General features: G+C 41.1%; 1 protein-coding gene across 2 annotated transcripts in view; it reads left to right on the top strand.

Annotated features, from left to right (window-relative positions):
- Nucleotides 1-14,396, top strand: part of trabd2b (TraB domain containing 2B) — a 63,300-nt gene that overhangs the window by 45,433 nt on the left and 3,471 nt on the right. For both annotated transcript variants that reach the window (XM_054603241.1, XM_054603242.1), the window contains exon 5: nucleotides 13,953-14,049. In XM_054603241.1, the coding sequence (XP_054459216.1) occupies nucleotides 13,953-14,049 (97 nt within the window). The remainder of the gene's footprint in view (nucleotides 1-13,952; nucleotides 14,050-14,396) is intronic.

Raw genomic sequence — 14,396 nt, 5'->3', positions numbered from 1 at the left:
AGTGAAGGCCTGGCCTCCCAGAAATCTGACTGCGCATTTGGAGATTTCAAGAAGAAGTTCTGGAAGTTTTGCTTGTAGTCTGATTACATCTGACCGCAATGCATATTTAGTGTTAAAGAGAAATAAAGATGATAGGAGGTGTGAGGGTTTACGATTGTCTAGATATATTTTTTTAATAAATACAGCCTGGGGAGACGTATAATAGCCATTTTTCAGGCCAAATCTGGGCATACATTAATGTGATCACATAAAATCCAATCTTTATGGTCAGATCTGAAAAATCACATAAACATGACGTGTGTAACTGCAGGCAGCCGGCTCACAGTACAAGGCTTATTCATGGGGAGTATAAAACAAAATAGTCATAACTTGTGTAATCTCTCTGTTACTATAATTGTGTCTATTTATGTCCATGTCAAGTTTTGTGTTTATCAGGTTACATTTCTGCCGTACAACAGATAAATATTAATGGCCCCTCTAGCTGCCTTTCTCTTGGACCACCTCACTTCCAGCCTGAACCATGTCCAGAGCGCAGAAGAAGAAAACAGGGCTGTCGGGAAAGAGCCGGGGCAGCGTTCGGGTCAAGCCCCTCTAGAGTTACCGATATCGAAGTCCGTCCAGGAGTTTTTTTTTCACAGGGTAATTAAACGTTACGACGTGTGTATAAAATGGTTCAGGCAAGAAATCCATCTCTGCTCGGCTCAGCACCTTACTTCCCAGCCTCCCCCTTTCCTCTCGCTGTACACCTACACCTTCCTGCAGCATAAGTAATTTTGTGTGTAAAAAGTATGCTTTTGTACTCGCTAAATAAGTTTCTTTCTCGTTTTCCTCCATCCTGCGCACACATGTTGTAACAGACATTCTTCATTTTCTTCACTTTCACCAACAGGTTATTAATACAAATTACAGATGTAAAAGAGCTCCAGCAGGCATAATTGAATTACCCCAGGCGGTACAGAAGAGACTGGCTGAGCAGTATTACTCTCTCACTGGAGCGCCCTGTTGGGCCAAGATTTTATGATATGGATGGTCTACGAGAGCAACTATGTCAACTTGAGTCTCTCTGCTTCTCCTTGTTGCCAGTGTTTTGGTACTTTTTGTAAAAAGAAAAAAAAAAACGTTTAATGAAATCTTAAGTAAAGAGGTAAGAAATGAAACACCAAAGTATGGTTTACATTTTGTACTACCTTGTCATTTGCAAGTGCCTTCATCATTTCAAGTGTTGATTGTAGAAAGAAATGTTATGTGTTCAGATACTAATGCAGAAAATATTTGGAATAGTTGAATTCTTATGCAGTGAGGGTACATTACCATGAGCCTACGATACATCAGTAAAACTACACTAGTCAGTGGTTTTTATTGCCATTGTATCAAATGACTACATGTTAAAGATGTTTCTTGCGGTCATGAACCTTGTCACTTAAACAGTCAGCTCTAGGCAGCTACTTAGCCTCATGCACAGGGGCTAGTCAATTTGGTTTATAATTTTAAGTCATAAGAAATTGTCCAGGTAAAAACCCTGTGCTCTATTACCACAAAAAAACAAGAGGGGCACAGAATCTAGCTTTACTAGTTACTTTGCGGAGGCCAAACCACAGCTAAAAGGGACAGGGTTAGGGGTTAAATAGACATTTGTTTGGTTACCAGAAACATGATGTCACTGTATATGCTTGACATGTAAGGCAACTATTTGGGGGAAGTCAACCAGAAGCATAGAAGGGCAGTTCATAACTTTGCCGTGGTAGGAAATAAAATTGTGTTCATTTGCATATTAACAAGCACAAAATATTTCTGTTTGTTGGACTGAGAATTTGTTTTTCTCAATGGACCTTCAGAACAATGGGAGTTTGTTTTGGGGATAACTGACTGCCGGGCAAATAGGCTTTAAGAGCTTTTGGACCAAAAGGGGTTGTTTTTCTGACAATTTTGGTTTCAGTGTAATGGGCCATCAGAACAATGGCATGACACAACTATGTGATAAATTGTTAACCATAACAACTTTATAATGTGATATTAGTGCTATGTGTCTGACAGCTTGTTTGACATTTGGCTAAATAAACTAATTGATTTCTGTCTGAGAGTTTGATGTGAATATTTAAACCACTCTCATAGCAGTACGTCAAATATGAAGCTACAGCTAGCAACCAGTGAGCTAGCAGCCAATAAGCTAGCAACCAGTAAGCTAGCTTAGCGTAAAGACTGTAAATGGGTCTAAAATGTTGAATTGTCTGTCTCCTCACAGTCAGTATTAAGTAACAGGGACCAATCAAATGCAACCATCATAGCATGAGGTTAGTGTTTTATGTGAATCAAGTGAATGCATCACTGTTTCCCCTTGGACAGAATGACACAGCAGCACCAGATGATAGCATTAAGGGGGAAACATGCTTGCAGACACGTTGTACACACATTGGACACTTGTTTTGTTGCTATTGTAAACAGATACAAGCCTCAATGTGATTTGTTTTTCCATCACTCCCTCAGCAAAATATTCATTCTCAACTGCCCTCTCCAACTCGAATCACGAGCAAACAACAAACACACAGTGTCGTTTTCATACAAAGAACACAGATCACACGGAGTTATCATTGCTGAAGAGTGGAGGATTGCTGTGAGCGTAGGCCGTGTGTGTTGTTGGAGCTCTGCGGTGTGCTTCAGCAGGTTTTCATTTTCCCAGTTCTCTGGCTGCCGCTGCCCGGCCTTATTGAAAACATCCCATGGAATTTCCTGACGCTGCCGCGGCCTAGACACCACTTCACTCACACACACACTTACACGTGTGCCTGTGTCATGTTTGCAACACAAAGTCATATTATCTTCAGAGATATTTATCACCAAAAAGAGTAGTTACTGTCATACTCATGTAGCATTGCTTGTTTTGAAGTCTTAGCTACTTTGGGCCTGAAAGTTGTTGTACAGCCCATAATAGCCCTTTGTGCAGGCAGAGTGGGACCATGTGTTCTGCAGTCGCTTGTGGTGCTGCGGTGTCGAAGTGATGACTGAGGGAAGAGTCTGCTTGGCGTGCATGTCACTCTGTCTCTGTGGCTCTTCCTCCCTTTGTGCATATCTGCATTTCTTAACCTTTGTTTTTTTCTCGACTGTCTGCTGCCAGCTATAATTCCATCTCTCTACCTGTCTCTCTGCCAGTTTATCTGTCTAAGGCTGCTATCTTTCTGGTCCTTTTCCCCTCTGCTGCTGTCTCGTCTTTATTTAACTGACGCCACACCTCACTGCCGTCTAGCTGTTGTCCCGTCTGCTTCACGGTGTCTTCTCCTCTGCATTGACGCAGAGACATTTTATGAAGTGACGGAGATGCTATGTATGCGTGTCATGTGTCATCTTCTGCTCGGCGGAGAAGACAGATAGAGAGGGCGGGATACAGAGATGCTATTAGTGCTCTCCTACTGACAGTTTCAGCTTAGCACACATTAACATTTATTTAAAAATGGAATGTGATTTGGCCTTAAGGTCAGGGTTATTAGCAGCAGGGTGATAGTGTATATGTGTCACTGCATAGTGTGCAGTGCTTTGGTCCAACACAGGGCTATATCTGTCCACTAGGGGGGAAATGTCCCTCCCAGCAGTAATAAATGCTTCTCACCTCATGTCATAAAAACTGTCTTATCCTAAAGAACATTTTTATTATATTAATTTATGGATGGTCAGTTTCATACACAAAAGAGAACGATAAATTCCATCCAAGTAACCAAAATGAAAACATACAAATATGCTTGGAATAATTTTTTCTGGCTTTTTTGGACACGATTGTTTACTATATAAATCATTTTAGCTATCTAATGATGGGACTGTATGTTCATTGTGTACATGTTTTTGAAATTATATTGGGGGAAAAAAGCGAACCTTAACATTATAGTTTTTATTAATTGTTGTGCAAAGATACATATGCACTTTGCTAACTTTTGAATGTCTAATGCAAATACAGTACAGTATTCATCCAATCTGAACCACTTGGGTTGTGAATATACTGAAGTGCTTTTCCTCACACAAACACATTGTGCTGTTTTTACATATTTAACAAATGTATAAAGTATCAGAAAACCAGAAAAACACTTCAGTTGTTATTTTTTAATTTTTTTAATTTATTTATTAATTTAAGTGCCATTTAGTAGTGTTTTGACACAAATCATTTTACCCTATTTCTCTATCCATTTTCTGAATATATGAGAATTTCTCTCTAAGATAACTGGTGTCTTTTTAAATGGTAGAAGTTATGTACTCTGACTATTTAGAAAAATATTTGGAAAATGTTCAAGGCAAAGTTGGCTTGAGATGTAAGCACACATACCTTAAAACTATTGTAGCAACAGAGTTGGCTCCATTGTGTTACCCATGTAAGGTTATCATCTTGTAAATGTTCAGGAATCTAACCGAGGTGAATTTGCGTGAAAACATCTTGTGGCTCTTAGCTGCACCGGTTGGATTCCTGCCTCTAATGAAATCAACACAGCTCATTAGCTTGTTCAAAGATTACACACTTCATTAACAACTGAAAGAACATCTCATATTATTTTTAAAGCCAATAAGCTTAATGCTACATTTCATAAACACATGAATGTTTCAGTCATGCTTTGCTTTGATCTGTTGAGCATTAACATTGCCCTACATGCACACAGCGAAACGTTGAACACAACAACACAAAGGTGCACTCCCTGGGACCTATAGCACTGCTGGTTTACCAACATGTATGTTAATTGTATTCACCTGGTGTCCCAGGTGTTAATCAGAGCCTGATTAGATGGTAAGAATGAAAACCAGCCGGCTTCTGGACCTGAACAACAACCGATGTGAAACCTTGTTTCCGCCAGCACAGACACAGACACACACTCACGTTAACACAAAAGCGTGTACACACACATACAGCAACGTACACAGTCACATGTCTACGCACTTACTTTTATCTCTGAGCTCATGCCTGCTGGGCAACATGTCTGGGTAATGTATGCCAGCAACACACACACACACACGCACACCACGTCATCGACACATGTACACATAAACAAGATCACGTGAATGTTAGCGTTTTTGGCAAAGAAGGTGAATATGTGATTATTGTCTACGAGCTCACATGCAAACTCAAAGCACCTCCTCCTCAACTGTAACTTTAACTGAAGGGTGGAGGAGAGGAAATGAACCGACAGTAAAGGAATGAGATGAGAACGATAAAGGCCGACCATGAGACATAGCTATGTTAGGACACCACGTCTTCTACCACGTGTGTGTGTGTGTGTGTGTGTGTGTGTGTGTGTGTGTGTGTGTGTGTGTGTGTGTGTGTGTGTGTGTGTGTGTGTGTGTGTGTGTGTCTCTTGACCACCCTTCTCTTGTCCCAGCAGGGAGCTATGCTGAAGACTTCAGCTGACAGGAACAAAAACAAACAATGGGGGCAATTTTAACTCAATTTTGTTGGCTCCACTCAGCTCAGCTCCCTTCTTCTCTCTATTTCTTTGCTCCTTTTGTATTCCTCCTCCACTTTCCGTCTTTGAGCCCTTCTGTTTTTCCCTCACCTCACCCACTTTCTCCCTGACCACCATGAGCGCTCTGCAGACTGCAACGGCAAGCTAGCGCAGTCTAAATATTTTACACGTGGGGAATAACTTTATAGCTTCTAACACCGAACCGCTGAGCGCATTTCTGACACGGATCGGAGTCTGCAGCAGTCGGCCTCTAGATCTGATCTGCGTCCAGCTCTCTTGATCTTAGTATTTGACCAAAACAGAGACCAGAACTTGGACGTGAACAGCCCCGTCAAAAGCCGTCACTCGTAACACCTCAGCGTGGTGCAGGAGACAGACAGACGTTGTGCGGCATGCATAGGAAGTGAAGTCATTATGGAGATGAGGAATGAGTGAGACATGTGGGAGGATGAAGGGGGGGAGAGATGGAATTTAACATCCTGCTTTTTTAGATTTACACATTGAGTGAAAGCGGGGCTTCAATTTCAAGGCAATGGTTCAAGTATTTCTGAAGTGCCGTGGGTAGTTGTTTCTCCGGCTACGCACTGTTAATTCAGAGGCTGCTGTGTGATTTATAGAGGGACCCCAGTACAGTAAATCTGTAAATGGAAAGGCACAGCAAGGCGCGGGGATGCTGGGCCTATTAAAGTCTTTGTTGCATTACTCATATGCTGTTTAAGGAAAGAGTGGTAGTGCTACGCAGGATAAGATAGAGAGAGTCTTACAAAATCCAACAGCATCCATTGCTGCAAGTAAACAACAACAATGGTCAGCAAATTAAAAGCGGAGAAATTTAGAAAAAAACTAAATAAATTCATGTAATTGTTATAAATGTGGATGCTTCCCTACAAGGCATGAGGAGCCACTGAACTATTTGACGAGTAGAAAGATGACCTCACCACCGGATCTCAACCCAACTGACCATGGCACATATACAATTATCACTTGGGCAAATTTACCATTCAAGATTTGCAGTATTACTGAAACAGTGTTTTTTTGATTTCACACAGAAGTACAAAGAAAAAGTAGGCTTTTTATTTCTAGCCGCCAAAAATCATTGGTTATGTTGGCTGAAATGACAACTGTCCATGGCAACTGTAGCAAGCTAACGTTGGCTAATGCTGGTTAATAATTCAATCTCAAGCTGATTGGGCCGATTTATTTTAAAATAAGGTACAACCCCACATTTTGATGGTGATGGCAAGAATAGCAAGCATGCTGATATCCTTATTAAACTAAATTAGTGATTAGTCACCTAAATGGAAAAGCCAAATTTTATGCATGATCCATGATAATGAAGATTTTAAATTGTCAATATTTAGGAGACCCCCCCAAAAAACTTCAAGAGCTCCCTGGCTCCCCTGTAATTTGCACTGCTGTAGCAATATGCGGTTGCTAAGCTATAATTGGACAGTCTCCGTTTGGGGGCGGAGTTTAGCAAATGGTCAACTAAACAACTATGGGAGATTTTGGACAGAGCTAGTAGGTGGCATTCTCCACCACCACCACCATCAAAACACAAAATGGGGGGATATTCTATAAAAGAATGGTGATCATGGTGGTCCAACACCTTACATGGTAGTTTTTCCCTTTAGTTTGTAATCCATTTGACACCTACACACACAACCACATGGAGATGGAGAGGGGGAATTTTCCTCATCATCTCAGCCTGTGCACACACTAACACTGGAACACATTTCCAAACAAATCTAAAGTAGGAACACACCCTTTGTCAACTATGAAGTGGATTTTATTTTTCCGCTGTTTACCGGGCTTCTCTCTTCACTGTCTCTCTTTCATCTGATGTTCAAATGGCTGGAAGGCAACAGCTTGTGTTTGTTTGGACCATAATGTGGCAACGGCACCCAGCATGCACTCTGGCTGATGGAGGATATACGTCAATGCGATCCCTCTCCACCTCCATTCTCTCCCTCAAGCTGTTCTCCAAAACTATCCATCTTGTCTGCATCCATCAGTAAACTCTCCTCCCTCGTGTTTTCTTACTGTTCCTGCTCTGATTGCAATTTACATATGAGGTGGTCTGCTTTGTAAGCCATGTGGGATGTTTTTAAACCACAAGTGTGCATCATTTGATCCATTGTTTACACACTGTAATTGCAAACACATTTGTTTGCGCTAAAACTGAAATAGACCATAATTCTCTTCCTGTGCGTTTTCTCCATTGTTTTGGACCAATCTCCAATGCTTACCATGATCCCTGTTTCCATTCCATTTGTTTTTGCACTTTGGAGGTTGTCCAGTGGGATGTAGAGAGGTCAATGGACATAAAAGGAGGCATGGTGAGACTTGTGATGGAGGGAGGGGAAGAAAAGAAGGGCTAGAGAGATAGAAGGAGTGGAGGCCCATGCTGGGTGTTTGTAAAGAGTTGAGCCCAGCTGGCAACCAGAGGGACATGCTACAACACCTCCTTTTTGCAACAAACACTACTGCATTCATACACAAACTGACATGGAGAGAGAAGAGAGAAGAAAAACTGACAGACTAACAAATAGAGGATAGAAGACAGAACCACAGTGATAATCAGACGTCCACGGGATGCTTTAAAAAGGAAAGCCAGACAGATGAAGAGATAGGCCTGAGACAAGAGGCGGCTAGAGTAAACACAGACAGACGGGGGGAGCCGTGGAGTACATTAAGTCGCTACTGTAGGTGGAAATCAGGATGAGAGGTTATTAAACAGAGGAGTGCCTGGGTCATTAACTCTGTTCTCAGGAGCCACAGGAGGGGAAACACCCTGTAAGGTGAATGAGCACACTGCAAGAAGTCACGGTTGCTCCTGAATCTTCTTATTTATAGCAAAGAGAATATTTAAGGCATATCTGCTTTATTAGGAGAGATGAGAGCAGAGCAGTGATATGATAAAGTGGTTGTAAGTGGTTTAAAACCACTTTAACACAGGTTACGTTGTTTTCGTCTTAAATTATTTAAGTTGCCATCTCAAAGATTTTCATTTAAATAATTCACAGAAGTAAGTTATGCAATGGTGATCAAGCCTATGGCCCACTGATGAAAGTATTGCAGTATTAATATATTTGCAGTACTACAAACTGGGTGCCTGGGACGAAATCCAAGAAAATAAATGCTGTATTAAAGTTTTTCTCAATTTGTACACACATAACATGGAACTATGCACACAATTCTGAAAGAAATAGCATGTAAGTATGGAATTTTGTACACAGCCAAAGACTCAAACTTAACTCTGAATACAATTCCATAGTTTTCCAAAAAATATTATAAATCAAACGGACAGAAATCTTAAAGATCCCATGTTGTAGTAAGTTATATTTTCATGTCTTTTTTTTTATTATAAAGCAGGTCTAAGTTATATAAATATTGTGAAAGTGTCAAAAAAATCAGTCCATAGAGAAAGACACACCGCCCTTGTTCAGAAACTGTGCCTTTAAACAAGACGTCAGTATTTCCGTACAGCAAGATGTCAACTGTGATGCAACACAATTCCATTAAAACGCGCAAAAACATGATGTCTCAGACAGAGGCTGAATACAGGTATATTCAGATGAATGTCTTTCTAATACTTTTTGTTGTACTTTCATATTGTGCTGTGCACCTTTGACAATATAAGCAGTTCTTTGTTCACAAGAAAATATATATTTTATAGTTTTTAAATCGAAATCCACATCACACAAATAATGCTCAAAGTACTGAAGCAAAAGACGGTGTAACTTCTGTTTCAATGGGATGCATGAATTTTAAGTGGGCTGTTGATTTTCCCAACATACACATTGACATCAGAGCATCCCGGGTCCAGCGTGCGGTGAGGTTTAGGCAACAGACTCTCTTTGATTAAAGTTTGGGGAAAGATTGTGGTTTCGACTCAACGCGAGGAAGTAAGTAAACACGTCCTGTCCCGTGCTCCAAGTCACTTTTGACTTTGTCAATATTTTACCAAGATATTTTTCAAACCTAACCTTAACCAAAGGCTCTTACTGAGAGCCTAAACAAAACCATAAAAACGTTAATCACGTAAATAGAGGAACTTCTCACAGCTGCAAAACATTAAAACAATGTGCTTATGGTGGTGACACAACATGAGGAAAAAGTAAGTATTATATCCTTTGAATAATATCGCCTTCTCGTTGTTAAATTTAATTGGTAAAGGCCTTCCAAAGTCATGTGGTCAATGTTCTATTAAAGTCTGTTAGTAAAAATAGAAAATGATGACTCCTATTGTTCCTCTTTTACTCTTTTTGGAAAAGCTACATTTTCCTCTTGCCTGTACGTCTATAAATAGTTCCTCCATATGGAAGATTTTGATACTCTTCCCAATCACTTTATATTTAAACCTGAAAATACCAAATTAAGAGACAGATTTTTGTGTACAAAATGTCATACATTAGTACTTTAAGTAACTTCCACACACAGCAGCAGCATGTTTTGTAGTGTACTACCAGTGCAGTCGGCCTACGAGTGCAGCATGCAGCAGGGGAGTAATTAGGAGTCAGCTGACCTCTCATTACCTCTGTGCTAATGGAGCTGTTTGTTGGTCCCACTCTCTGCTTCAGAAGCACCACACTGTTTACTGTCTGGATATTCCAAAAACAAACACACAAGCCCAGCATCCCTCCTACACACACATACACACGACACACACACGCACACACACACTCATCCATCTGTATGTAAAGAGCTATTATCTCTACTGGCTACTCACCACCCCACACACGCACACACACACACACACACACACACACACACACACACACACAGGGTTGAACCACAAAAAAAAGCACGGTAACAAACAAACACATGCCCACTGTTGTCAGATGAAAAGCTTGTGAATAAACTTTTTTTTCAAAAGTCAAAATTATCAGTAATTCATAGAAACATTTTTGTTTGTTTGACAAATTGTGCCAACTCATGGGGAACCGTGCAATCCCTCAAATTAAGTTCAAACATCAAGTTACTGAAATTTGACAAGTGGTGGTTTTCAACAAACGATTTGTTTGTGTGTGTGTGTGTGTGTGTGTGTGTGTGTGTGTGTGTGTGTGTGTGTGTGTGTGTGTGTGTGCGTGTGCGTGTGTGTGCTAGGGGGCATGTGTGCACAATGCACAGTGTATGTTTGTAGCTGTAGATTATTCCTGCCTTTTTATTCTTGCCCTGTGTTGCAGACGTTTGTTTGTGGATACTGCATGTTGTTTAAGAAGTGGATGCATGTTTACAGCATCCTGGAAACAAGGATATGCAGCAGATTGGAGGCTTAAAGAATGTCAGATTTACAGCAGGTGTGTCTCAGAAATGAAAAACATGTGGTCCGCCGGCTTGGAAAAAAACCAACTACAATTTCATCATACAAATAAACACAAACACACTGCTCTGTCTGTCTGTCTGTCTGTCTGTCTGTGTGTGCTGTTCATTACAGCAGAGCAGAGGAAACAAAGTCAGCACATCAAACAGTCCGCTTGACCTCACAACCGGCCGAACACACAGGAGGTGTTCTTCTCTGCCCCCGGCCGGCAGAAATTAATGAAATAGCTGCTTGACACAGATATGAGGGTGGTTGAATCTGTCAGCATGCGGTCACTGAATGAGCTCTGACTCCGGCCCCAGAGTCTTTTCAGGAGAGAGGGATGAAAGAAAAGACACAAGAATGTAGGAGAGGACAGGAGAAGTATTGGTAGTAATTAAGGTATTTGTGTAGTGGACTTTTGTATCATTTATCATTATGTTTTAACTTTAGTATTATAAGCTACTTCTTATTGTATGTTATTTTATAACATAAGTCAACCATAGAGAACATGGTTTGCAGTTTCTTCACAAGCATGGCTATAGACTGGTTATCATTTTTGGCAACAAAACTAAGAGCAGACATGCTAGTTGCTCTGTCAAGCTGTACCTCGGGACAGCAATGTTTTGAGCTAAATGTTAGCATAACGTTAAGCAGATATAATGTTTACCATGTTAACCATCATGGTTTCTGTAACGCTGACATTTGTTCATTAGCTTACAAGTTAGAAAACCAAAGTATTAGACCAATTTATTTTGACCTGATGTCGGCACTAGAGAAAAAGTTAAAGGGATAGTTCGGATTTTTTTAAAGTGCAGTTGTATGTGCTTCTCCATAGTGCCACCTACAGTAGATGGCAGTCAGTACCCAGTTTGGAGAAGCGGACAGGAGTACTAGGATGGGCGTAAAGCGATGTACTGCTGTGGATTTGGACAGCAGCAAAAAATATTTTAGCTAGCTACAAAAAAGGTCAACCTAAATAAATCTATATCAGTTTAAGTGTACGCTACACTAACAATAGCTTCACCGCTTTACCTCACGGTCAAACACGCCTTTCAGACATTAAACTGAAGCACTTATATCCATTGATGTTCTACCAGACTCCATTGAAAAATACAGTGATTTTAAACTGCAGAGCATGGAAGATGCTGGTGGACTGCGGCCTGAATCGGTTGATTCTTTGTTATTGTGTGACTTTTGTGAATCTATACCGACCCTTTAAAACACAGAAGTCACACGTAATCAAAAACAAACTAAAACTGAGTGAGACAGCGGTTGACCAGCAACTCCTGTTTCTTGCAAGGTAAAATGACTGTTTATTCAAAGGAGTCTGGGGGCTTTAACCAGAACATGGATGGAGGCTTTAGTTCCCCGCATGAGGACGGCCATTTAGTTACGGTAGTAGACCTTAAGTAACTCTCAGAACTCCACTTAAAAAAAGTACAAACTATCTCTTTAAGGGATCACTAAAGTCATTACCATTCATCCTGAGGGAGACATGAATGTGTGTACCAAATTATGGTGAATGACAGCACGTCTTTATGTTGTGGTTATTGAAGGGATGTAATTTGAACTCTTTTTTTCTGCATGTCCATTTTGATGCATTGACAAGATCACCTATAAATGTCTTACATCTCAGTTTAAGTACCCTTAACCTGAAAAAGTTATTTAAACAGGCCCTATTAAACTATTTTCCGGGTGCATATTTTTATCTCAAGTTACAGTTACAACATATTTACAAGCGTTAATGCTCACAATCCGCCTTGTTTTTCTCATCCTGGCTGTCCTGCAGGACCTCTTCTCACCCTCTCTCTGAAACGCTCCGTTGTAGCGCTTGCTCCTCCCTCCAGAAGGCAAAGTCTGCCCTAATTGGTCAGCTAGCCCGCTCTGTTGTGATTGGTCAATGTTTCACATTTCAGCTCCGTCTCTCTCTTCTGTTGTTTGAGGGCCAAACTAGCCAGAAGGAGTTTTACGTCACATCCGTAACATTGTGACCTCATAAAGTTACTGAAGTGAAGGAGAGAATTCAATGGAGCCGTTTCAGGCAGCTCAGGGGCTTCTGAGGGGGAGGGTAACTCCTTTTAGGCGTGGACTTCAGGTTTTACACTCTACGGACCTTTTACATGTAAAAAAATATATATAACACACTACAGAAGAGGGAAAAAGTGGAAAAGCATAATAGGGCCACAAAAACAAGAATGCATCCTCAATCTGCAATTGCAAATATATTTGGTCTACATATGTATAGCAAAACAGGAACACACACAAATACATGCTCCCACCTTCGCGCGGGACAAAACCTCACACTCTCCCCTCTGTGTAATCCCATCTGATCTCGCCGACACTCTGTTGTTAGAAGCCTCCGCTCTCCCCGCCGCCTCTCCCGCCGCTGCCTTTGAACTCGGCTGCCAAGAAAGTGTAACACCGCGTGCCTCTTTCTCAGACTCTCAGGAATGATCAGGAACATCATAATGATAAAATTGGCCCTGACAAAAAAAAGCCAGTGAGAGGCTTGAATATTGTCAACGTGTTGTTAATAAGCTGCTGGAGAGAGCTGAGGTGTGTGAGTGTGTGGATTCCTGCGCGTGTGCAATTTTTTTTGGGATGTGAATTCTTCTGTTAGGGTGTGTGCAGAGGGGTGATGTCAGGCTACATTACAGCTTATTGCCGGGTTGACTGACACACAGGATTATCGGCTGATGGGAGATTTTTTTTTTTTTTTTTTTTTTTTTTTTAAATGAAGCAGCTTTTATCAGTGTGGGGCTGGAGCCCGCATGTTTGATGTCGGTCTGAAGGAATCATATACGAGGTGAAGGAAAGAGGGGGCAGGAGGTTGAGTGCTGAGAGTATGGGGTCATTACAGAGCAACAAGTGGGGCCAGAAGATCTGAACAGTCCCTGTTATCTCACAGATCCTCCACAGTCCTGTTTCTAAGTTCTGACAGGACTGTAACTGCCACAATATATAAGTATCCATCACCTTGGGTGGATGTATATCGTCTTTGGTGGGGGAGGTCTCCTATATGTCTGACAGTGTTGATCCTGGGTCCAATGTTTAAAGACACTTAAGATGCTTTTAAAAGCATCAAAATGTTTTTTTCCAGGTTATATTTAGTCATTCAGACATAATTCTTGCTCAGCTGAAAACTGCCTTTATCTCTGTCTTGCTTCTCTTGGATCCGTTGTGACCTTCTGACCTTTTCTGTCTTCTGTTAGGTCACTTCCTGGGGAACCACAGTGTGCTGGACATCCTGAGGCAGGAGGGCTACCAGATCGTCCACGTGTCCCCTGATCACCAAGAGCCAGTCACAGAGTGAGTGTGTTCATAGTAGAGTGTAACAGACGGCAGAGCATGTCATCTGATTAAAGTGCTTTGGTTACAAGGATGCAAACAAAAGTCTGTTGTTGAAAACCAGGAAAAGTAGATGATGGCTGGGGTTACTAAATGACATAATGCAGTGAATCTGAGGAGCTTCAAATTAGTCTACTATTTTATTTTGTAGGGCTAAATAATTAAAACATAATACAATCAGATGATTCCAATTTTGCACCGGCAGTCATTCAAAGGTTACACTTGAGATCCTGAACAGTTAATGAATGGAAAAAGACAAGGAGGGTGTGATTATGTTCTAGCATCACACACTGACTGGTAATGTGGGT

This window comes from Anoplopoma fimbria, chromosome 8, assembly GCF_027596085.1.
Source record: "Anoplopoma fimbria isolate UVic2021 breed Golden Eagle Sablefish chromosome 8, Afim_UVic_2022, whole genome shotgun sequence".
Classification (NCBI taxonomy): Eukaryota; Metazoa; Chordata; class Actinopteri; order Perciformes; family Anoplopomatidae; genus Anoplopoma; species Anoplopoma fimbria.
This window is presented reverse-complemented; position numbering and strand designations above follow the sequence as displayed.